This window comes from Heptranchias perlo, chromosome 4, assembly GCF_035084215.1.
Source record: "Heptranchias perlo isolate sHepPer1 chromosome 4, sHepPer1.hap1, whole genome shotgun sequence".
In the NCBI taxonomy this organism is placed as follows: domain Eukaryota; kingdom Metazoa; phylum Chordata; class Chondrichthyes; order Hexanchiformes; family Hexanchidae; genus Heptranchias; species Heptranchias perlo.
The window spans coordinates 135,981,667-136,005,260 of NC_090328.1; the positions used below are offsets into that span (position 1 = coordinate 135,981,667).

Genomic DNA, 23,594 nt, shown 5'->3' on the forward strand with positions numbered 1-23,594 from the left:
AACTGCAGTCTGTGATTTGAGTAGCTCAGCCGTAGGGAAATGGTGGAATTAAACAACTAACGGGAGGAGAAAGCTCTGTAAACATCCCCATCCTCAATGATGGCAGAGTCCAGCACGTGAGTGCAAAAGACAAGGCTGAAGCGTTTGCAACCATCTTCAGCCAGAAGTGCCGAGTGGATGATCCATCTCGGCCTCCTCCCGATATCCTCACCATCACAGAAGCCAGTCTTCAGCCAATTCGATTCACTCCACGTGGTATCAAGAAACGGCTGAGTGCACTCGATACAGCAAAGGCTATGGGCTCCGACAACATCCCAGCTGTAGTGCTGAAGACTTGTGCTCCAGAACTAGCTGCTCCTCTAGCCAAGCTGTTCCAGTACAGCTACAACACTGGCATCTATCCGACAATGTGGAAAATTGCCCAGGTATGTCCTGTCCACAAAAAGCAGGACAAATCCAATCCGGCCAATTACCGCCCCATCAGTCTACTCTCAATCATCAGCAAAGTGATGGAAGGTGTCGTCGACAGTGCTATCAAGCGGCACTTACTCACCAATAACCTGCTCACCGATGCTCAGTTTGGGTTCCGCCAGGACCACTCGGCTCCAGACCTCATTACAGCCTTGGTCCAAACATGGACAAAAGAGCTGAATTCCAGAGGTGAGGTGAGAGTGACTGCCCTTGACATCAAGGCAGCATTTGACCAAGTGTGGCACCAAGGACTCCTAGTAAAATTGAAGTCAATGGGAATCAGGGGGAAAACTCTCCAGTGGCTGGAGTCATACCTAGCACAAAGGAAGATGGTAGTGGTTGTTGGAGGCCAATCATCTCAGCCCCAGAGCATTGTTGCAGGAGTTCCTCAGGGCAGTGTCCTAGGCCCAACCATCTTCAGCTGCTTCATCAATGACCTTCCCTCCATCATAAGGTCAGAAATGGGGATGTTCGCTGATGATTGCACAGTGTTCAGTTCCATTCACAACCCCTCAAATAATGAAGCAGTCCGAGCCCACATGCAGCAAGACCTGGACAACATCCAGTCTTGGGCTCACAAGTGGCAAGCAGCATTCGCGCCAGACAAGGACCATCTCCAAAAAGAGAGAGTCTAACCACCTCCCCTTGACATTCAACGGCACTACCATCGCCAAATCCCCCACCATCAACATCCTGGGGGTCATCATTGACCAGAAACTTAACTGGACCAGCCATATAAATACTGTGGCTACAAGAGCAGGTCAGAGGCTGGGTATTTTGCGGCGAGTGACTCACCTCCTGACTCCCCAAAGCCTTTCCACCATCTACAAGGCACAAGTCAGGAGTGTGATGGAATACTCTCCACTTGCCTGGATGAGTGCAGCTCCAACAACACTCAGGAAGTTCGACACCATCCAGGACAAAGCAGCCCGTTTGATTGGCACCCCATCCACCATCCTAAACGTTCACTCCCTTTACCACCGGCGCACTGTGGCTGCAGTGTGTACCATCCACAGGATGCACTGCAGCAACTCGCCAAGGCTTCTTCGAAAGCAGCTCCCAAACCCGCGACCTCTACCACCTAGAAGGACAAGAGCAGCAGGCACATGGGAACAACACCACCTGCATGTTCCCCTCCAAGTCACACACCATCCCGACTTGGAAATATATCGCCGTTCCTTCACCGTTGCTGGGTCAAAATCCTGGAACTCCCTTCCTAACAGCACTGTGGGAGAACCTTCACCACACGGACTGCAGCGGTTCAAGAAGGCGGCTCACCACCACCTTCTCAAGGGCAATTAGGGATGGGCAATAAATGCTGGCCTCGCCAGCGATGCCCACATCCCATGAATGAATAAAAAAAAAATAAGTGTTTGGAGCAAGGAAAATTGGAAACTGACAGAATCAGAATGGAGAAACTGAATAGGTCTCTTATTTCTATAGTAAAGCTTTTAATGGACATACAACACTAAATTATTTTTTAAAATTATGAATACTATTTTAGTCACAGCTAATTCACTGTTTTTTTGTTTGTAATGTCATTGAAAAAAGTGAACAGCATCAAATCAAAAATGGCTGCTGCAGAACATGTTTACTTTTATTCAAATACCAATGACAAAATACACTTTTTAGCATTTTAGAACAGTCTTTACAATTGCCAACAACAGTTACTATTAACAGAAACATGTCTGTACACTACTTTAAAGTTAAAAATAGATACTTTTCAAAAGATTTTATACACTAAAGTCTAATAGTAGACAGTATATAAAAGCAAAATATCATAAAATGATTGTGTAGTACATAGGTTTAGCTGACCAATTTACTGGCAAATGCAGTTTAAGTTCTTGTCCACAAAAGTTGCTAATCCAAAGGGACAGTACCCTTGAAGCACAACATCCAGGGACTTTAGTTGTAAAGAAGACAGCTGTAACATTTACTTTTAAGTCTATATAAATATATAGTAAAATACACCTGGTTAGTGTGAAAATGCTACTTTTTACCAAAGTATACATTTCTAACCCAAACACGAAATTTGACTCGGATTATAATACTGTTGAATACATAGGGGTAGATTCTCGTTTTCACGCCTGGCCGGTAATTTGGTGAAGTGGATCGGCTGCCTTTTATGGAATGTGCCTGATTTTCATTCCATTGAAATGAAAGGAATGGCAGTTGGGCGGCTTTTATAAAGGGTGGGTGATCCAGTGGTGAAGACAAAATCTACCCTACGGAGCGGAATTTTATTTCTATACTGAGCTGGTTAGTTCAGTATCGTCTCTAAAGCACTGTAACAGTTATTGAATTTGTTTGGATAGCAGCAGAGTCGGGTGAAAATATTGTTACCCGATACATTTCCAAGAATTCAGAACCAGGCAGAGTCAACTGGTCACAACTAAAATATTCAGCCAAAATGTATCGTTTAGAACTGCAAATCTTATTGTACAAGGTTTCTTCCCAGTTTCAATATTTTTTCTGGGTTGCATTTTTGTCTTTACTTCAAAAAGAAAACAAATGAACTGGTCATTCAACTCATTGCTGTTTGTGAGATCTTGCTGTGTGCATAACAGCTGCTTTGTTTGCTTACATAACAACAGTCACTGGGGTATAAATTTGTTGGCACCCAGTTTCGGGCGTGAAGGAGGCAATGCAGACGCAAAGTGCGCCTGAACCGGGAGACCCAAGACAGGCCTGCGATTGGGCTCGGGCCTCATTAATATTAACTGGATGAGCTGCAGGCGCCTGGCATGCCTCCACAGGCAGCTCAGCCATTTGAAGAAATTAACTTCCAGTCACTTGCCTCACCCGCAGCGACCCAAAAGCTCAGTCCCGGGAGGGAGGTTGTGGAGCGTTAACGGGGGCGGGGGTGGTGGAACAGGGCGATTGGGATACTGTGGAGTCGGGGTGAGCATTCCTACTCCTCCTGGCTCCACAGCAATGAGTTTTTATATATATTTTTTTAAAGAAAAACTTATGCTCCTGCTCTGTGATATCGAATTTCGGCAAGGGGCCTGTAACAGGCCTTCAGCCCCTCATTTACACGTGCAAGGGGCCTAACGCCCGTTTTAGTCGGCCATTAGGGATGCCTGAAAAATTGTCCAACCCAATTTAGTTACCGAAATCGGTCCTTGTTGCGTCTGTTTTATGCCCACAAAACAGGCACGACGAGATCCAAATTCTACCCCACTATGTTGCAAAATAATTAATTATATATAAAGCGCTTTGGGATGTTTCCCACAAAGGCAATAATGCGCTGTAAAAAGTCTGTCTTCTTTTTACCTGCTTATGTTCATTCATGTTCCTATTCTCCAACTTGTTTTAATTTCTTGCCCATTTTCCTTTCTTGAACTAAACGTCATGAAGCTAAGCCTTAAATAAAACCTGCCTGTTCAATTAAATAGAATTGAGTGGGCTGAAAATCAAGAAACACTTTTCCTATTCAAGGCAAATGTCTAACATTACAATAACCTAATTTAAAATACTACATTCACTGCAGATTCTCCTAGTAATTATAAACAAATATATCTCCTCCAAACAAACCGATTTCAACTTCAGCATAATCTAATTTTGTTAACAAATGAGCTTGATGCCTGCAATAAAAGGGATCTAATGGTGGGAAAGCAAACCTTTCGTTTCCATTCCCTGATACAGCTCTTCCGCAGTACAAAGTTGTTCTCAGAATGCAAAGGAAAATAACGAATTGCCTCCACTCAGGTGAGGGAGGCAATTCGTGCCATCTGGCTCATCTTTCCACGGGAACCTACTGTCCCCCATCACAGCACCTAATTATCTCTTTAACAATTCCAGAGGATTTGCTTCCACTACAGATTCCAGATATTAATTACTCTTTGATGTGCATATTGACAGAAGTGTTTTATGTCAACTCGGTTTTAGCAGTGCCTGTACTAGTGAGATGATCCATCATAATCAGCTGTTCAGAGATAACTAGACATTTCACAGAAAAGCATCTTTAATGAGATGTAAAAAGTGAAAATCTAATGCAGTTAAGTTGCAGCAACTATAGCACTTATTCCTTCATTGAGATTGATCAATAGCAGACCCCCCACTGCATAGCAGACTTAATGAGAAAAAGAACACTTTATTTAATCCATTCAACTGCTCAACTGCAAAAACTTTTAGTGACCATTTTAAAGCAGAAAACAACAGAAATTACACAGTTATTGTGGAACTATTTTAAAGTTTAAAATGGTGGAAAATACACTGTAAATTTGGGAGCAAAGTTAAAAATAACATTGCATTTGAAAACGTACTGTAAACAGCATGCAGTATCGAGAGAAAGCTGTACTGTATGTTCTACAATACAGCTCCTGAACATGATGTACATAAATTAATATCATGACAGTTTGTTTGCTATGCATTTAAATTCCTTCCATTTTTCAATACGATTTCGCATCATTATTTGATTCCAAATTAAAATAGAATCATTTCATTGATACTAGCAAAACATTTAATCTCATTAATCCAATTGTCATTTAGCTCAAGGTGCATATTTGTAATATTGTCTTTCCTTTTCAAAGAACCCTTTCCTCAGCAGAAGAAAGCCATATATTACAAAATGCACTTTCTGTATAAACTCAGTGGAGTTTGTTAACTAAACACAACATCCATTTCCATTCTCCTCTGTGAAGTCTTCATCTGGAAAAGCATACATTAGGAGAGTACTGTGAGTGTAACTGTCCCCTTCGTGCGCTTGAGAATACCCACAGCTTCTTCATGTGTAACACCCTCTAGGCTCTGGCCATTGACAGCAATTATTTGGTCTCCACGTTTCAGGCGACCATCTTCTGCAGCTGCTCCCTAAAAGTCACAATATCTTTAGATCAGAACAGGTTTACAGCCACATTACACTCATTTTGTAATTCATGTACCTGCTAATGGGAGTGCAATAACCTGGCAGATGTGAGTGACTAATGTTGTATCTAGCTTCATTTCTTCTATTACTGTGGTCGCATAGTACACATTGTTTAATAGAAGTGGATATCTTTTCAGCAGTGAAATGTGCAATTACCATAATTTCCTTACCACATGAAATTTCAGGAATATGTCCATATAGCTTGTTGCCAAATGTAATTAACAAACAAACTTTTCCAAATTAATTTTGCTCCCTTCCTCTCCCGAAGACTGGATCGCTCCAGTGCCTTTCCCAAATAATTATTCTTTATATCTGAGCCAGGCAGTGAGTGTTGATAAGCTATTCTATCATCTGGGGCAATGTCACATTCTGTATTCAGTTGACCTCCATGTCCACACTTTCCACAATGGATAACTGGATTGCAATAAGGAGCTGTATTTCCCTGATGATTTCTCTCCCCCTCCCCCACCAACCCAGGAACATGGAGACCAAATATAGCATTCTTAATCACAGCCCTGGCTCAGATCAGGTAACTCAGCCAACACATTTCACCCAAGTGTGAAATATGAACATTTCTAGCATTATGCCTCAGCTTAGTTTAATGATAAACTAAAATGTATTAACATGCCTTTGAAACTGTATCAAAAAGACATACATAGCACCAGTGCTTCAGAATTCAGAACAATCCCGCTGACTGCTTACCTTTGCAAAGACAGTCTTGACATAAATAGGCAGGTCTCCGTGAGGGCTGCCATATCCACCAACAATGCTAAAACCTAGACCATCAGCGCCTCTGTCCAAAGTAATTGTTTTGTATTGTGGAGGCCTAAAGAATAATTGAAACGATGATGTTAAGTATTGCACATCCTCCCATCACCCCCCCCACCTCGTCCCCCCGTCTCCCCCCTCGAGTTCAGTTACTTAAACTTCATAATTTTCTGGGCTTAGTGGCATTTTGCATTTCTTGGGAAAGCTCAATGCTATAATCAAATTCAGAAGAAATGTTAAATTATTTTCTAAACCTTTCACAATTCTAGGGCTGTATATAAAAGAATGGCACCATACCTGATAGGAACAGGAGTCGGCCATTTAGCCCCTTGTAACTGTTCCGCCATTCAATTAGATCATGGCTGATTGTACCTCAACTCCGATTACCTGCCTTTGTTCCATATCCCTTGATACCCTTACCTAACAAAATCTACTGATCTCAGTCTTGAAAATTTCAATTGACCCAGCATTCACAGATAGGGGAGAACCAATGGATGTGGTGTACTTGGATTTTCAGAAGGCTTTTGATGAGGTCCCACACAAAAGGTTAGTGTGCAAAATTAAAGCACATGGGATTGGGGGGAATATACTGGCATGGATTGAGAATTAGTTGACAGACAGGAAACAGAGAGTAGGAATAAATGGGTCTTTTTCCGGGTGGCAGGCAGTGACTAGTGGGGTACCGCAGGGATCAGTGCTTGGGTCCCAGCTATTCACAATATATATCAATGATTTGGATGAGGGAACTAAATGTAACATTTCCAAGTTTGCAGACGACACAAAGCTGGGGTGGAACGTGAGCTGTGAGGAGGATGCAAAGAGGCTCCAATATGATTTAGACAAGTTGGGTGAGTGGGCAAGAACATGGCAGATGCAGTATAACGTGGATAAATGTGAGGTTATCTACTTTGGTTGTGAAAACAGAAAGGCAGATTATTATCTGAATGGTGATAGATTGGGAAAAGGGGAGGTGCAACGAGACCTGGGTGTCCTTGTACACCAGTCGCTGGAAGCGAGCATTCAGGTGCAGCAAGCAGTTAGGAAGGCGAATGGTGTGTTGGCTTTCATTGCAAGAGGATTTGAGTACAGGAGCAGGGATGTCTTACTGCAGTTATACAGGACCTTGGTGAGACCACATCTGGAGTATTGTGTGCAGTTTTAGTCTCCTTATCTGAGGAAGGATGTCCTTGCCATGGAGGGAGTGCAACGAAGGTTTACCAGACTGATTCCTGGGATGGCAGGACTGACGTATGAGGAGAGATTGGGTCGACTAGGCCTATATTCACTAGAGTTTAGAAGAATGAGAGGTGATCTCATCGAAACATATAAAATTCTAACAGGACTGGACAGACTAAATGCAGGGAGGGTGTTCCTGATGGCTGGGGAGTCCAGAACCAGGGGTCACAGTCTCAGGATACGGGATATGCCATTTAGAACCGAGATGAGGAGAAATCTCTTCACTCAGAGGGTGGTGAACCTGTGGAATTCTCTACCACAGAATTCAGTGGAGGCTGAGTCATTAAATAAATTCAAGAAGGAGATAGATATATTTCTTAATGCTAAAGGGATCAAGGGACATGGGGAAAAAGTGGGAACAGGGTACTGAGTTAGACAATCAGCCATGATCATTTAGAATGGCGGAGCAGGCCCGAAGGGCTGAATGGCCTACTCTTGCTCCTATTTTCTATGTTTCTGGGGATCAAGTTACAGATTTTAACTACTCTGCATGAAAAAGTGCATCCTGATTTCACTCCTAAATGGCCTAGCTCTAATTTTAAGATTATGCCCTTGTTCTGGATTTCCCTCACCAGAGGAAATAGTTTCTCTGTATCTACTCTACTGAATCCCTTAATCATTTTAAACACCTCAATTCGATCACCTGTCAACCTTCTAAACACAAGCCAAGTTTATGCAACCTGACCTCATAAGTTAACCTTTTAAGCTCTGGTATCATTCTGGTGAATCTGCGCTGTACCCTTCCAAGGTCAATATATCTTTCCTGAGGTTTGGTGTCCAAAACTGAACACAGTATTTCAGATGGGGTCTGATCAAGGCCCTGCGCAACTGAAGAACCGCTTCCGCACTTTCGAATTTGAACCCAGTTGAGATATTTCATTAGTCTTTTTGACTACTTTTTGTACCTAAATCCCTTTGCTCCTCCACAGCTCCTAGTTTCTCACAATTAAGAAAATATTATGATTTGTCTCTCTCAGATCCAAAATGGATAACTTCACACTTCCTCACAGTGAACTCCAAGTACCAAAGATTTGCCCACTCACTTAGCCTGTCTATGTCCCTTTGCAACTTCCCGCTCCCATCCACATAACTTACAGTGCCTCCTAATTTAGTGTCATCTGGAAACTGCATATAAAACACTCTGTTCTTTCATCCAAGTCATTAATATACATAGTGAAAAGTTAAGGCCCAAGTACAGATCCCTAGGGAACACCACGTCACATCCCGGCAATCGGAGAACAAATCCTCTATTCCTTCTCTCTATCTCATCTTCCCAGCCAATTACCCACCCATGTCACAAGGTTACCACCAATTTAGTACTCTCTTTTTTATGCTAATGATCTCTTGTGCAGAACCTTAACAAATGCTTTCTGGGCATCCATATAGACAACATCCATAAACACTATCCAATCCACCATGCTCGTGACCGCCTCAAAAAATTCAGCTAGATTAGTCAGACATGACCTGCCCGTCACAAATTTACGCTGACTCTTTTTGGTCAGCTGATACTTCTCCAAGTGCTTAGTCACTCTGGGCATGATTTTAACATGGTGGCGGTTAGTCAGCGGGTGGGTGAATAGTCGCGTGAGAAACCCAGAAAACTTTTCTGCGCATCGGCTCCAGCGATTACGACTAAAGTGAAGGCCCTTACTTTCACTTCCGGGTTTCGCGTCTCCAAGCTGCGCAGCGGACATACCACGCACCCGAATGACAAGCTGGGAACTGGAGTATTTAAAGGGCCACTGCAACCGTGGATTTTGAAGGAGAAAGGAGGAAAATTGAAAAATGCAGCATCATTGGGCCAAGGCAGCACCCTGTTTCAGCGACTCCTGTCTTGGGTTGCTACTGGCTGATGTCAGGAGCTGGAAGGGGATACTATACCTGGCTGACCGGAGGAAGCGCCCTGCTTCTGCCACCAATAAGGCGAGGCTGGAGGTCGCAGAGGAGATTGGCAGCAGGAGCACGGTGTCAAGGTCATGGGTAGAGTGCAGGAAGCACTTCAATGACCTATCCAGGTCAGGAAAAGTGAGTACAGTCACTGATTCACCTACATCCTGTGGTGTACATTATCCCCCCTCTCACTCTGTCTTGCCAAGCCTATTCCATCACATCACTCCTCGCACCCACTTAAGTCTCATTATCAACTAACCTTCACTTTCTATGTACTACCTCATCTCCCCATTTGTGCACCCACCACTCCCACTCACCCCAATCCTGACGCAATGCCATTAATCTGTCTGATACCCTCTGATCATCTGCTTCATTATCAGCCTCACCCAAAGCAACGCATCCATCGGGTGATCACATCACCTTCACTCACTCACACGTCTGTTCTTTCTCCCTTTGTAGAAGAGAGCGTAAAATACACGTGAGAAGAGTAGGACTGGAGGGGGGCCAGCACAAACAGTACCCCGACACAGGCGGAGGAGGTGGTCTTGGAACTCAGCTGCACGGTTGCATGCCTGGCCCATCAAGAGATGCCGAGACTGGCAACCTGCAAATGGCTGGTGACAGAAATTTAACATCCTTCACACATACCATGAACTGATGTTATCAACGATTGACCTGTTGCACACCTCAGTATGCTCACTGCAAACTAACTTTTGCGATGATTTTTTAATATTGCTTTATATTCTCTTCCAAGGCCTTCACGGATTAATGACGAGGCAGGCGCCATGGAAGAAGGCGATTCCTCAGAGGAGCTCAATTTCTCTGAGGGCACACTGTCACATCACTTCCAGCCATGCACCAGTGCAGATACTGGCATACTGGTTCCTGTTAGTCAGATAGTTGGGTTGTCACCTGGTGATTCAATACTCACAAGCGAGCATGAGGAGACACTGGTGGCAGGGGCAGCTGTGGAGAGTCCGCGTTGCGGGGCACACTCCTCTCCAGGCTCTGCTCAGCTGGACCCAGATGATGAACCCCGGGGGCCATCACTGAGATTGAGAATGATCGAGGTACAGCTCCACCTTTGCGAGGTAATGGAAAAGGTGTCACGCACACTCTCCACAATAGTGGATAGGATGAAGGAGTCTAACTCCATTACTAATGGACTGGTGGCACAGGTAAGTGCGGGAATGTCTTTAATGGAGAGAGTGGCAGCTTTCATTGAGGTTCAAGCATGGTTCTCAAAGGAGTCCATGCAGGCCATAACAACGGCCTTGCGGACTCTGGATGCCGACAAGTTTGCTGCCTTAAACAGGCAGACAGAAACTTCATCCATGGCCTTAGAGAGCGCCAAATGTGCTCATCAACCTGCTGTCCAGCAGTGCGGTGGGAGTGATGTTGTGCCGGCCCGCGAAAGGGGACATGGAAGTGGGGACTCCACTCAAAGCAATTCCACATCTCACCCGTTGCCACCGCTCCCCCCCCACAACCCTCCCAACCAGTCCCTGCAATGCTGCCTCCTCTCCTGATGTCCAAGTATGTCCCTGCACAGGTGCAGGTGGAGCAGTCTTTGGAGGGGCCCTCATGGGCTCCAAAACCCAGAGGGTGTGGGCTGAAAGCATCTCAGCAGTCCGGGATGAATCTGAGCAACCTGCCACTACCTCTGCTGAAGCCACAGGGGATGCACCAGATAGAAGCGCTAGGAACAGGAAGGCTAAGGTTTTGTAATCGCCAAGGGAATGCACAAGGGTGTCTTTCGGAATGTCATATTTTTCAATTATATTTGTTTTTTTGTTAAATGCACATTAAATTTTATAATTCTCAACACTACTGCCATGTCTTGTCCATTCTTGAGTCTCTTTAGTGAAAGCACCCTTTCATGTCCTTCATCATGAACGGCAAAACATGATGCCACCCGTTGGGCATGTGTACAATGGGTGTATGTATGGTTGAAGGACTGTTTTGTGAAAGCGGACGGGGGTGGTGGGGTGGTGGCTGAGTAGTTCACTATCTTAATTTTCCGGATCTCATTATGAGAACCTGTTAGATATGAGTGAAACCCTGGCATCACGAGCAGCGCTGCTGCTCTGGTGATGGGTTCCCCAACTTTGTCATCCTCCTTCTCTTTTTCAATGTTTCTGGCAGATGAAGACGCTTCATGAGCACATTCGAGCTCCTCCACCTGTAAACCTCTCTGCTTACCGTTGTTGTGCAGGACGCAGCACAAGCCTATTATTTTGCGCACCCTCGCTGGTGAGTACTGAAGGAGCCCCCCCAGATTGATCCAGGCACCTGAAGCACATCTTCAGCATTCCTATAGCTTGTTCAGTGACAGGCCTGATGGTGATGTGACTTTCGTTGTACCGCTGCTGTGCCTCGCTGGTGGGGTTTCTCAGAGGTGTCATCAGCCATGTCTGCGGGGAATCCCTTGTCTCCAAGGAGCCAGTCCTTAAGTTTGTCTTGTGCGTGGAAGAGGACCGGGATGTTGGACTTGCGCAAAATGAAGGAATTATGGCAGCTGCCAGGGAATTTGGCAGAACCTGCAGAAACCTCCTCCGCTGGTCGCAAACCAACCGCGCATTGATGGAGTGATATCTCTTTCGATTGATGAACAGACGTGGCTCATGTAGATTGCTACGTGTGTGCAATCAATTGTGCCCTGCACCCATGGGAACCCAGCCAGAGAATTGAAACCCACTGCCCTATCAGTATGGCTGATGTCATCGCGGGGGAAGTTGGCATAGTCGGATGCCCTGGCAAACAAGCCATCCGTCATCTGTCGTATACACTTATGTGCGATGTCACCGGTGGAGCCCTGGAAGGATCGGAGGCGAAGAAATTGAGGGCAGTGGTGACTGTAACTGCGACGGCCAATGTGTGGACAGCATGCCCAGCCAGGAGCAGCTCTGCATGAGGGAGCGTGCAGGTGTCTGCGACCACCTGATGACTTAATCTGAGCCTTTGGAGACCCTGCTCCTCACAGCAGTCCAGGAAGCTCAGCCTCTGACTGTAGACCCTCTCAAGTGGGTAGTGCCTCCTGCTCGTCTCCAGGTCCTTGTGATGTACCTGTGTCTTGTGCACCTGCAACTCCCAGAACTGCACGCCATGCCTGCTGTGGATGGCGATGTGCCTCCTCTTCAGATGTACTCCTTTGCATCCCCCATCCCGATGCTGTCAGTCTGAGGGGGTCCATAATGCAGGTAAATTTGTCTGAACACAAGAATTCTCAGTGTGAACAAAGAAATCTCTGTCCAAACACAAAGAACTCGCAGCCAAAGGTTTGCCTGAAAGAACTGATTGCCCTGCTGCAAAAACTCACCTTTTACATACGTGTCAATCACTGGATTAAAGGTCTGAATGAGGGTTGGCTGCAACTCACCTCCATTTCCATGGCTGGTTTGAGAGGCCACACGAGACACGTTCAGGGAAAGTTAAAATCTTTTGTGTGACTCAATGCTCAAATATTTCATCGCCTTAAGTGCTTTAAGTGCCATCAGCAGCAGCAGAATTGTATTCCAGCACAATCTGTAACCTCATGGCCCGGCATATTCCTCACTCTACCATTACCAACAAGCCAGGGGATCAACCCTGGTTCAATGAGGAGTGTAGAAGAGCATGCCAGGAGCAGCACCAGGCATACCTAAAAATGAGGTGCCAACCTGGTGAAGCTACAACTCAGGACTACATGCATGCTAAACAGTGGAAGCAACATGCTATAGACAGAGCTAAGCGATTCCACAACCAATGGATCAGATCAAAGCTTTGCAGTCCTGCCACATCCAGTCATGAATGGTGGTGGACAATTAAACAACTAACGGGAGGAGGAGGCTCTGTAAACATCCCCAACCTCAATGATGGCAGAGTCCAGCATGTAAGTGCAAAAGACAAGGCTGAAGCGTTTGCAACCATCTTCAGCCAGATGTGCCTAGTGGATGATCCATCTCGGCCTCCTCCCGATATCCCCACCATCACAGCAGCCAGTCTTCAGCCAATTCGATTCACTCCATGTGATATCAAGAAACGGCTGAGTGCACTGGATACAGCAAAGGCTATGGGCCCCGACAACATCCCAGCTGTAGTGCTGAAGACTTGTGCTCCAGAACTAGCTGCGCCTCTAGCCAAGCTGTTCCAGTACAGCTACAACACTGGCATCTACCCGAAAATGTGGAAAATTGCCCAGGTATGTCCTGTCCACAAAAAGCAGGACAAATCCAATCCAGCCAATTACCGCCCCATCAGTCCACTCTGAATCATCAGCAAAGTGATGGAAGGTGTCGTCGACAGTGCTATCAAGCGGCACTTACTCACCAATAACCTGCTCACCGATGCTCAGTTTGAGTTCCACCAGGACCACTCGGCACCAGACCTCATTACAGCCTTGGTCCAAACATGGACAAAAGAGCTGAATTTCACAGGTGAGGTGAGAGTGACTGCCCTTGACATCAAGGCAGCATTTGACCGAGTGTGGCACCAAGGAGTCCGAGTAAAATTGAAGTCAGTGGGAATCAAGGGGAAAACTCTCCAGTGGCTGGAGTCATACCTAGCACAAAGGAAGATGGTAGTGGTTGTTGGAGGCCAATCATCTCAGCTACAGGACATTGCTGCAGGAGTTCCTCAGGGCAGTGTCCTAGGCCCAACCATCTTCAGCTGCTTCATCAATGACCTTCCCTCCATCATAAGGTCGGAAATGGGGATGTTCGCTGATGATTGCACAGTGTTCAGTTCCATTCACAACCCCTCAAATAATGAAGCAGTCCGAGCCCGCATGCAGCAAGACCTGGACAACATCCAGGCTTGGGCTCACAAGTGGCAAGTAACATTTGCGCCAGACAAGTGACAGGCAATGACCATCTCCAACAAGAGAGAGTCTAACCACCTCCCTTTGACATTCAACGGCATTACCACATCAACATCCTGGGGGTCACCATTGACCAGAAACTTAACTGGACCAGCCACATAAGTACTGTGGCTACAAGCGGAGGTCAGAGGCTGGGTATTTTGCGGCGAGTGACTCACCTCCTGACTCTCCAAAGGCTTTCCACCATCTACAAGGCACAAGTCAGGAGTGTGATGGAATACTCTCCACTTGCCTGGATGAATGCAGCTCCAACAACACTCAAGAAGCTCGACACCATCCAGGACAAAGCAGCCCGCTTGATTGGCACCCCATCCACCACCCTAAACATTCACTCCCTTCACCACCGATGCACAGTGACTGCAGAGTGTACCATCCACAGGATGCACTGCAGCAACTCGCCACAGCTTCTTCGACAGCACCTCCCAAACCCATGACCTCTACCACCTAGAAGGACAAGAGCAGCAGGCACATGGGAACAACACCACCTGCACGTTCCCCTCCAAGTCACACACCATCCCGACTTCGAAATATATCACCGTTCCTTCATCGTTGCTGGGTCAAAATCCTGGAACTCCCTTCCTAACAGCACTGTGGGAGAACCTTCACCACACGGACTGCAGCGGTTCAAGAAGGCGGCTCACCACCACCTTCTCAAGGGCAATTAGGGATGGGCAATAAATGCTGGCCTTGCCAGCGACGCCCACATCCCATGAACGAATAAAAAAAAATTACATCGATTTGCCCTTTAAACACGCGTGGCATCCAAACGCGTCCGGGTCAAACCCGGAAGCGGGCGTGTTGGAGCTGGGATGCAGTCCTGTCCTGATTCATTAAAATTTCCACCACCTACCTGAGCTTGGGGGTTAAAATTAACCCCTCTGTCTCTGATTGTAATTTCTAATATCTTCCCCACAATTAATGTGAAACTGGCAGGTCTGTGGAATGTCTGCTATTGATTGATCTGCATCGTTAGATTTTAACAGTACAGCTGATTTTGATACATAATCACACTTGTATAACCACTGCTTGTTTTAAACAGGTTTCACATGAAATGTTTGCCATGTTCCAGAGCAGATTTTCCCCAGTTCGCGAGAAGAATGTCATGTCAAGGGGGAGCTGTATTTGGAAACGCTTATAAAGTATATAGGTAGTCTTATGATCACACTTTGTGTACTTAAAGCAACAAGTGTGTTTCTCCCTCTCTCCTTCCTTTAATAATGGAGCAATGCTTTCCAATCCAAAGGCACAATTCCTGAATCCATACAGTGTTCAAAAATTATAACTAATGTATCTGCAATTTCCTCACCCATGTCTCTTAATACCCTGGGGTGGAAACCATCAGGTCCTGGAGATTGGTGTCTATTAAGTCCCATTAATTTCTCCATTACCATTACAAAAATTTATTTTAATTCCATTAAGTTCCTTCCCTGGCTTTATTTTTAGGTTCCCTTGTACCACTGGTATTTTGTTCTTTTCCTCCACTGTGAACAATTTAACAAGTCTGCAATTTTCTTATCATCCATTATAGTCTCACCTGCATCAGTCTTTAATGGGTTCACATTACCCATTAATAATGAAAAATAAAATGAAAGGTATAATATTCTCTCACAGCTAAGTCTAATTCAAGGGAATTGTAAACAATTTTACAACACCAAGTTATAGTCCAGCAATTTTATTTTAAATTCACAAGCTTGTGAATTTAAAATAAAATTGCTGGACTATAACTTGGTGTTGTAAAATTGTTTACAATTGTCAACCCCAGTCCATCACCGGCATCTCCACATCATAATTCAAGGGAAACAGTTTTAGTGTTTTACAAGGTTTTTGAAATACATAGCAAACTTTTACCAGCTGATGAATTACCTCCAAAACACACTTGTTGCTTTAAGTACACAAAGTGTGATCATAAGACTACCTATATACTTTATATGCGTTTCCAAATACAGCTCCCCCTTGACATGACATTCTTCCCGAGAACTGGGGAAAATCTGCACTGTATCATGGAAAACATTTCATGTGAAACCTGTTTAAAACAAGCAGTGGTTATACAAGTGTGATTATGTATCAAAATCAGCTGTACCATTAAAATCTAACGATGCAGATCAATCAATAGCAGACATTCCACAGATAGGTCATTTAGAAAGTGCAAAATGCTCTTCTTAAATTTACTCCAACTAAAATATCAAATGTAGCTTATTCATTCATTGAAATTGATCTTTGTCAGGGCCTCCATTGAATAGCAGCCTGAATAGCAGATTCAGTCCAAAATATTTAATCACTTTTGCTGAAAAACAGTAGAAAATGCATTATAAATTTATAAAACAAGTAAAAATATTGATACATTTGAAAGTGCTACAAAAGAGCTGTGTTGACACATGTCACGTGAAAATTTATTCTTTCCTCCTTCTAACTCTGCCAATTCAATCCTTACTGAAAAGAAAATTTCTTTCAGGTCTTTGCCAAAGCCACTGGGAAGTGTGGGAGGGCAGCTCCGCATAAATCTCTCCACATTTTTCCTTTCCCCCTTTGTAAGGAAGTAGCTGACTTCTACTCGGCACCTCAACCACACCCAGAATCTCACTGTGCAAATAATTGTGGATGTGACGTCATGTCCCATTACACTCCGGGGGGACAACACATTGGTACATCGTCTCACCGTATGTTTAAAATCTTTGTTTCTTTAATTGTTTCCTCTCCAAAGAGAACATGTATACCAGGCAATATTCAATTACATGTCAACTGTAACAAAGCCACAACATTATTTATGGGCAACATTTGTGAATAAATTTAAGTCTGAACCAACCTGCAATCTGAAATGGTATAAAATGCTACTGTATCACACAACATGCATTTATAAAGCGCCTTTAACAAAGTAAAATGTCCCAAGGCGCTTCACAAGAGCATTATCAAACAAAATTTGACACCAAGCCACATAAGGAGATATTAAGACAGGTGACCAAAAGCTTGGTCAAAGAGGTAGGTTTTAAGCAACGCCTTAAAGGAGGAGAGAGAGGTAGAGCGACGGAGAGGTTTTGGGAGGGAATTTCAGAGCTTAAGGCCTAGGCAGCTGAAGGCACGACTGCAAATGGTGGAGCGATGAAAATTGGGGACGTGTAAGAGGCCAGAATTGGAGGAGCGCAGAGATCTCGGAGAGTTGTAGGGCCAGAGGAGGTTGCAGAGATAGGGAGGGGAGAGATTTGCAACAAAAGGATGTGAATTTTAGAATTGTGGCATTACCGGACCGGGAGCCAATGTAAGTCAGCGAGCACAGGGGTGATGGGTGAATGGGACTTGATGCGAGTTAGGATTCAAGCAGCAGAGTTTTGGATGAGCTCAAGTTTATGGAAGGTGCAAGGTGGGATGTCAGGAGAGCACTGGAATAGCCGATTCTAAAGGTAACAAAGGCATGACTGAGGGTTTCAGCAGCATATGAGCTGAGGCAGGGTGGAGACGGGCAATGATACGGAGGTGGATGTTGGCGGTCTTGGTGATGGAGAGGGTATGGGGTCAGAAGCTCAGTTCAGGATCAAATAGGACACCAAGGTGCAAACAATCTGGTATAGCCTCAGACAGTGGCCAGGGATGGAGTCGGTGGCTAGGGAACAGAGTTTGTGGTGGGGACTGAAGACAATTGCTTCAGTCTTCCCAATATTTAATTGGAGAAATTTCTGCTCATCCAAATACTGGATGTCGGACAAGCAGTGTGACAAATCAGAGGCAATGGAGGGGTTGGGAGAGGGAGTGGTGAAGTACAGCTGGCTGTCGTCAGCATTCATGTGGAATCTGATATTGTGTTTTCGGATGATGTCTTCGAGGGGCAGCATGTAGATGAGAAATAGGAGGGGGCCAAGGATAGATCCTTGGGGGACTCCAGAGGTAACAGAGCAGGAAGAAAAGCCATTGCAGGAGATTCTCTGGCCACGATTGGATAGATAGGAATGGAACCAGACAAGTATCGTTCAACATAACCTTTATTAAATATCATTGCACTTGATTTTGCAAAGGACAGTATGGTCTTCACCAGCTCCATGCTTCAGGTTTTCAACAATACTTTTACCATATGTTGCGTGCAGTCAATACAAAATCCTTACCCGAGGTCATCGTGAAGGATGCTGCTTGCTGTCAGCCCTGAGAGAGAGAGGGTAGTTCCAGCATGTTCCTTTTGCTGACTAGTTATCACTCCAACATCACCACCTGCTACCACCTAAAAATAATCATTACAACTGGAATTAGAAATAATCAATTAAAGAAGGGAGAAAGGACTGGCATTTATATTGTGCTTTATATGGTCTGATGCTTTTCTTAGCTGACAATCATACATGCATGCTTTGCTAGATAGTGATCAGCAGCAGAAACCCTGACTGATTTACACTTCAATGACCCAACAACAACAATTTGCATTTATATAGCACCTTTAACGTAGTACAATGTCCGAAGGTGCTGTCATCATCATCCCAGCTGAGATCAACTAACTCAGGAAAAATCCAGGAACCATCCTAGTCTGTATGGCTCAGCTATTTACTGGATAAACTGCCTGAGTCATCACAAGACCCAGAAAGGGATACCTACTAATGCTTTTTTAAAATTCGTTCATGGGATGTGGGCGTCGCTGGCAAGGCCAGTATTTATTGCCCATCCCTAATTGCCCTCGAGAAGGTGGTGGTGAGCCGCCTTCTTGAACCGCTGCAGTCCGTGTGGTGAAGGTTCTCTCACAGTGCTGTTTGGAAGAGAGTTCCAGGATTTTAACCCAGCGACGATGAAGGAACGGCGATATTTTTCCAAGTCGGGATGGTGTGTGACTTGGAGGGGAACGTGCAGGTGGTGATGTTCCCATATGCCTGCTGTCCTTGTCCTTCTAGGTGGTAGAGGTCGTGGGTTTGGGAGGTGCTGTCGAAGAAGCCTTGGCGAGTTGCTGCAGTGCATCCTGTGGATGGTACACACTGCAGCCACGGTGCGCCAGTGGTAAAGAGAGTGAATGTTCAGGGTGCCAATCAAGCGGACTGCTTTGTCCCGGATGGTGTCGAGCTTCTTGAGTGTTGTTGGAGCTGCACTCATCCAAGCAAGTGGAGAGCATTCCATCACATTCCTGACTTGTGCCTTGTAGATGGTGGAAAGGGTTTGGGGAGTCAGGAGGTGAGTCACTCGCCGCAGAATACCCAGCCTCTGACCTGCTCTCGTAGCCACAGTATTTATATGGCTGGTCCAGTTAAGTTTCTGGTCAATGGTGACCCCAGGATGTTGATGGTGGGGGATTCGGCGATGGTAATGCCGTTGAATGTCAAGGGAGGTGGTTAGACCCTCTCTTGTTGGAGATGGTCATTGCCTGGCACTTGTCTGATGCGAATGTTACTTGCCACTTATGAGCCCAAGCCTGGATGTTGTCCAGGTCTTGCTGCGTGCAGGCACAGACTGCTTCATTATCTGAGGGGTTGTGAATGGAACTGAACACTGTGCAATTATCAGCGAACATCCCCATTTCTGACCTTATGATGGAGGGAAGGTCATTGATGAAGCAGCTGAAGATGGTTGGGCCTAGGACACGGCCCTGAAGAACTCCTGCAGCAATGTGCTGGGGCTGAGCTGATTGGCCTCCAATAACCACTACCATATTTCTTTGTGCTCGGTATGACTCCAGCCACTGGAGAGTTTTCCCCCTGATTCCCATTGACTTCAATTTTACTAGGGCAGTTTGGAGATGCAAGAGAATTTTAGCAGTGTAACAGCCAATTAATGCAAGAGTATTTTGACAGATATAGTTGAATCAAAAATTAAGTAGATTACTCCACCAATCAAGATCCCAAAGAAACAATAGAAAGTTAGTAAATGTCAAATTCCCACTGAAGTACATGATGCCTGTCATACCTGTAATTCAATATGACCTGAAGCACTCTTAAGTATGCTGACTGCCTGGGAATGAGTCAAGCCCTCTGTTGGTTTCCCACAAATACTTACAATCCTGTCTCCAACCTATAATTAACAACACAGGATTAAAACTTAGTTGCTATATCAGCTTATTAACACAATATATCTCTTGGATTGAAGTTAAACTACACACATGCATCTCAAACTGGTATCTAATGGTTGTAAAGTATAGCCAGCAGACCTGAATTACACCATCAACTGCCCTTCAGTATGAGCTTAGTAACAACACAGCTCTGTGCTTACAAGCTTGGAGGTGCACACAGAATCCCACTGCACAGGTGGTTAATTTTTAATGTTCAGAGATTGTAGGAAGGGACATTCACTTTCTCCTAATATAAAAACACTGAAATATGTTTATAAAGTTCCCAGCAGGTTCCTGGACACTGTTAAGTTGTGGCTTCACACTGGGTTTGAGTTATACTACACTCAGTGCAAACATCAGCTTGCTGACCTGAATCTCAAGTTATACTGCCATTTTCAAGTCAATGCACACCTGGAATTGTGTTACAGCAGCTCTAGGGTTATTGCGAAGAGAACAAATCAGGACATCCAGCTGCAATACTATCAAGACTTCCCTTAATTCTAAAATATTCTTTTTAACTGGTTTCCTGGTCTGTATTGGCTGTAATTGAGTTTTAAACATTGAAATTTAGTTGTAAATTTTTGGGGATGAACCTTGTGTAACCAGATGTTTACTAATCCATCTGCATAACATAACTCAAAATAACTCAACAATAAAATATAGCCCAAAACAAAGTTCTAAGTACAGAAAAAAAGTTTTAAAGTTGCCCATTTGCATAGAGAATAAAGTTCAGCAGAGAGGGGGGAAGGAGCACACAGAGCTGTGCTAGGTACTTTGGTGCCATTCCTGAGGACCTTAGCTTACCACGAGGTAGGAAAATGATGGGAAAACAAGAGCAGAGATCAGAAGTCAACTCTGATGGAAAATAAATAATTTTTTATCTACATGTAACACTGCACTATTGCAACATTTTAATAAGTGTATATCCTAATATTTAGATAATCCTGACACTACAGAAAGCTATCCTAAAGCATTTCTTTATAGGAACTATTTAGGATAGACTTTGAAATGAAAGATAGGAAAAAGCAAAAAATGTAGAACAGAATCTTCCGAAAAAGTTCTTAACAATTTAAATAGTTCTTAATAATTTAAACATACAGACTTACCCGCAGTTTCTGGGTCTGAGCTGCTACTCCATTTGGCTGCATCATTGCAATGAAAATCGGGACATCTCCGAGAGGACTACCCACTCCTCCTGCAATGCTGATCCCTAGCGAGTCAATGGGCCCCTATTATCACCAATAACACATGATTTATAATTTAGAGGAAATAAAATATTGTATGTTTTCAAACATAGGTTTAAAAGGGGTCATAATAATGTTATCAAACTGGTCCATTCTCGTTCTGTAACAGTGACAGTCTTTGCAGATCTCATTTACCAAGTATCTCTCTTTCTCTCATGATACCTTGTTATAAATCTTTTGCACTACACTCACCAACCTTCACTTCTACTACTACTACGACTATAATTACCACTACAACATGCATTTACATAGCGCCTTTACAGAGGCACGAGGAAAACAGATGCTGAGCCAGAGAAGGAGAGATTAAGAGTGGTGACCAAAAGTTGAGTCAAAGGGTCTTAAAGGAGGATACGGAGATGGCACAATCCCTTCTCCAGTGACCTCCTACATGGCAAAAACAAACTTATATTCCATTAGACCAAAATAGATATCTATACATTAACTCAATTGCTGCAGTTTCTATATCATATAAAGAGCTATTTCTGCTCTCGCTACAGTTTTATTTTACATGCAAGTACTACTGTTCAGTGAAGGCACTATATAAATTTCAAACTTATTTTGGATCAACTACAGTGCAGTACATCTTCAAGTCAATTCTGAATTTAGGAATGCTTATTCACCAGCATCACAGATACAAGGATGTATAGATAGTTGAGGAGGCACTTTTTAAGTGAGATCTTAAGGACCTCATAACTGCAGTTTATTGTGGAGGTGGGTCAACAAAGTTACAACTCACCTTAGTAAACTCTACTGTTCTTAGCCCTTGAATCTCTGTCCCTTCAATAAAAAAATGAAAAGAGAGCACATTGTGAAACAAACTTTGTTTTGAAGTCTTTAGTTTTAATGAGTAATTCATCCGTAGAACTCAGAAAAAATGATGCAAGAGACTAGACTGTGCAATCTTGCACAATTCTAAATTCCATGAAATAACTTATTAGTTTGTTTGACAACTACACTAAAGGTTACAAATGCAGTATCTTTGTCAGTTATCTTTTCCAGACTAAAGTGTGTGAACATTTCTAAGTTCCCAACTACAATCAACTCACACACAACGAGCGGTCTGCCTGGGTGCGGTGTCACACTAGGAAAACTAAAGAGAACTAAACCGTAAGCAGCAAGGCATCCCAAAATACTCTGAGGAACAATGTGGGCTGCTTCGACAAAAGTATAAGATTGCAATTAACAGCAAACCCTGGGCTGATTAACCAAATAACACTTAAGAGCATCAATGTGTAGGCCAAAACAAACTTATGCCTTAAGAAAAATCCATCAGACAGTCTGGTTCTGTTGACAAGAATACTTTGAGTGGCCTTGGAAGTTAACTCTGTACATGCTGTTTCTGCATATACAAAACATAAGTTTGAAAATTGATTATGGGCACCTAGCTTTGTATCGTCAGCAAACTTGGGTACATTACACTCTGTCCCCTCATCTAAGTCACTGATATATATTGTAAATAGCTGAGGCCCAAGCATTGATCCTTGCGGCACCCCACTAGTTACAATCTGCCAATCCGAAACTGACTCGTTTATCCCTACTCTCTGTTTTCTGTCCGTTAACCAATCCTCAATCCATGTTAATATATTACCCCCAACCCCACGAGCCCTTACCTTGTGTAACAACCTTTTATGTGGCACCTTATCGAATGAGTCATAGAGTCATAGAAGTTTACAACATGGAAACAGGCCCTTCGGCCCAACATGTCCATGTCGCCCAGTTTATACCACTAAGCTAGTCTCAATTGCCTGCACTTGGCCCATATCCCTCTATACCCATCTTACCCATGTAACTGTCCAAATGCTTTTTAAAAGACAAAATTGTACCCGCCTCTACTACTGCCTCTGGCAGCTCGTTCCAGACACTCACCACCCTTTGAGTGAAAAAATTGCCCCTCTGGACCCTTTTGTATCTCTCCCCTCTCACCATAAATCTATGCCCCCTCGTTATAGACTCCCCTACCTTTGGGAAAAGATTTTGACTATCTACCTTATCTATGCCCCTCATTATTTTATAGACTTCTATAAGATCACCCCTTAACCTCCTACTCTCCAGGGAAAAAAGTCCCAGTCTGTCTAACCTCTCCCTATAAGTCAAACTATCAAGTCCCGGTAGCATCCTAGTAAATCTTTTCTGCACTCTTTCTAGTTTAATAATATCCTTTCTATAATAGGGTGACCAGAACTGTACACAGTATTCCAAGTGTGGCCTTACTAATGTCTTGTACAACTTCAACAAGACATCCCAACTCCTGCA

The 23,594-nt window shown here is 44.2% G+C and overlaps 1 protein-coding gene across 9 annotated transcripts in view; it reads right to left on the bottom strand.

Moving 5' to 3' along the window:
* Window positions 1–2,042: 2,042 nt before the first annotated feature.
* The window catches only part of LOC137321295 (multiple PDZ domain protein), a 326,443-nt gene continuing 304,891 nt past the window's right edge, over window positions 2,043–23,594 (bottom strand). For all 9 annotated transcript variants that reach the window (XM_067983665.1, XM_067983664.1, XM_067983660.1 and 6 more), the window contains 6 exons: window positions 22,078–22,118; window positions 21,204–21,326; window positions 19,956–20,060; window positions 18,185–18,297; window positions 6,044–6,167; window positions 2,043–5,286 (listed from right to left, as the gene is read on the bottom strand). In XM_067983665.1, coding sequence (XP_067839766.1) covers window positions 5,140–5,286; window positions 6,044–6,167; window positions 18,185–18,297; window positions 19,956–20,060; window positions 21,204–21,326; window positions 22,078–22,118 — 653 coding nt within the window. In that variant the 3' untranslated portion in view covers window positions 2,043–5,139. The remainder of the gene's footprint in view (window positions 5,287–6,043; window positions 6,168–18,184; window positions 18,298–19,955; window positions 20,061–21,203; window positions 21,327–22,077; window positions 22,119–23,594) is intronic.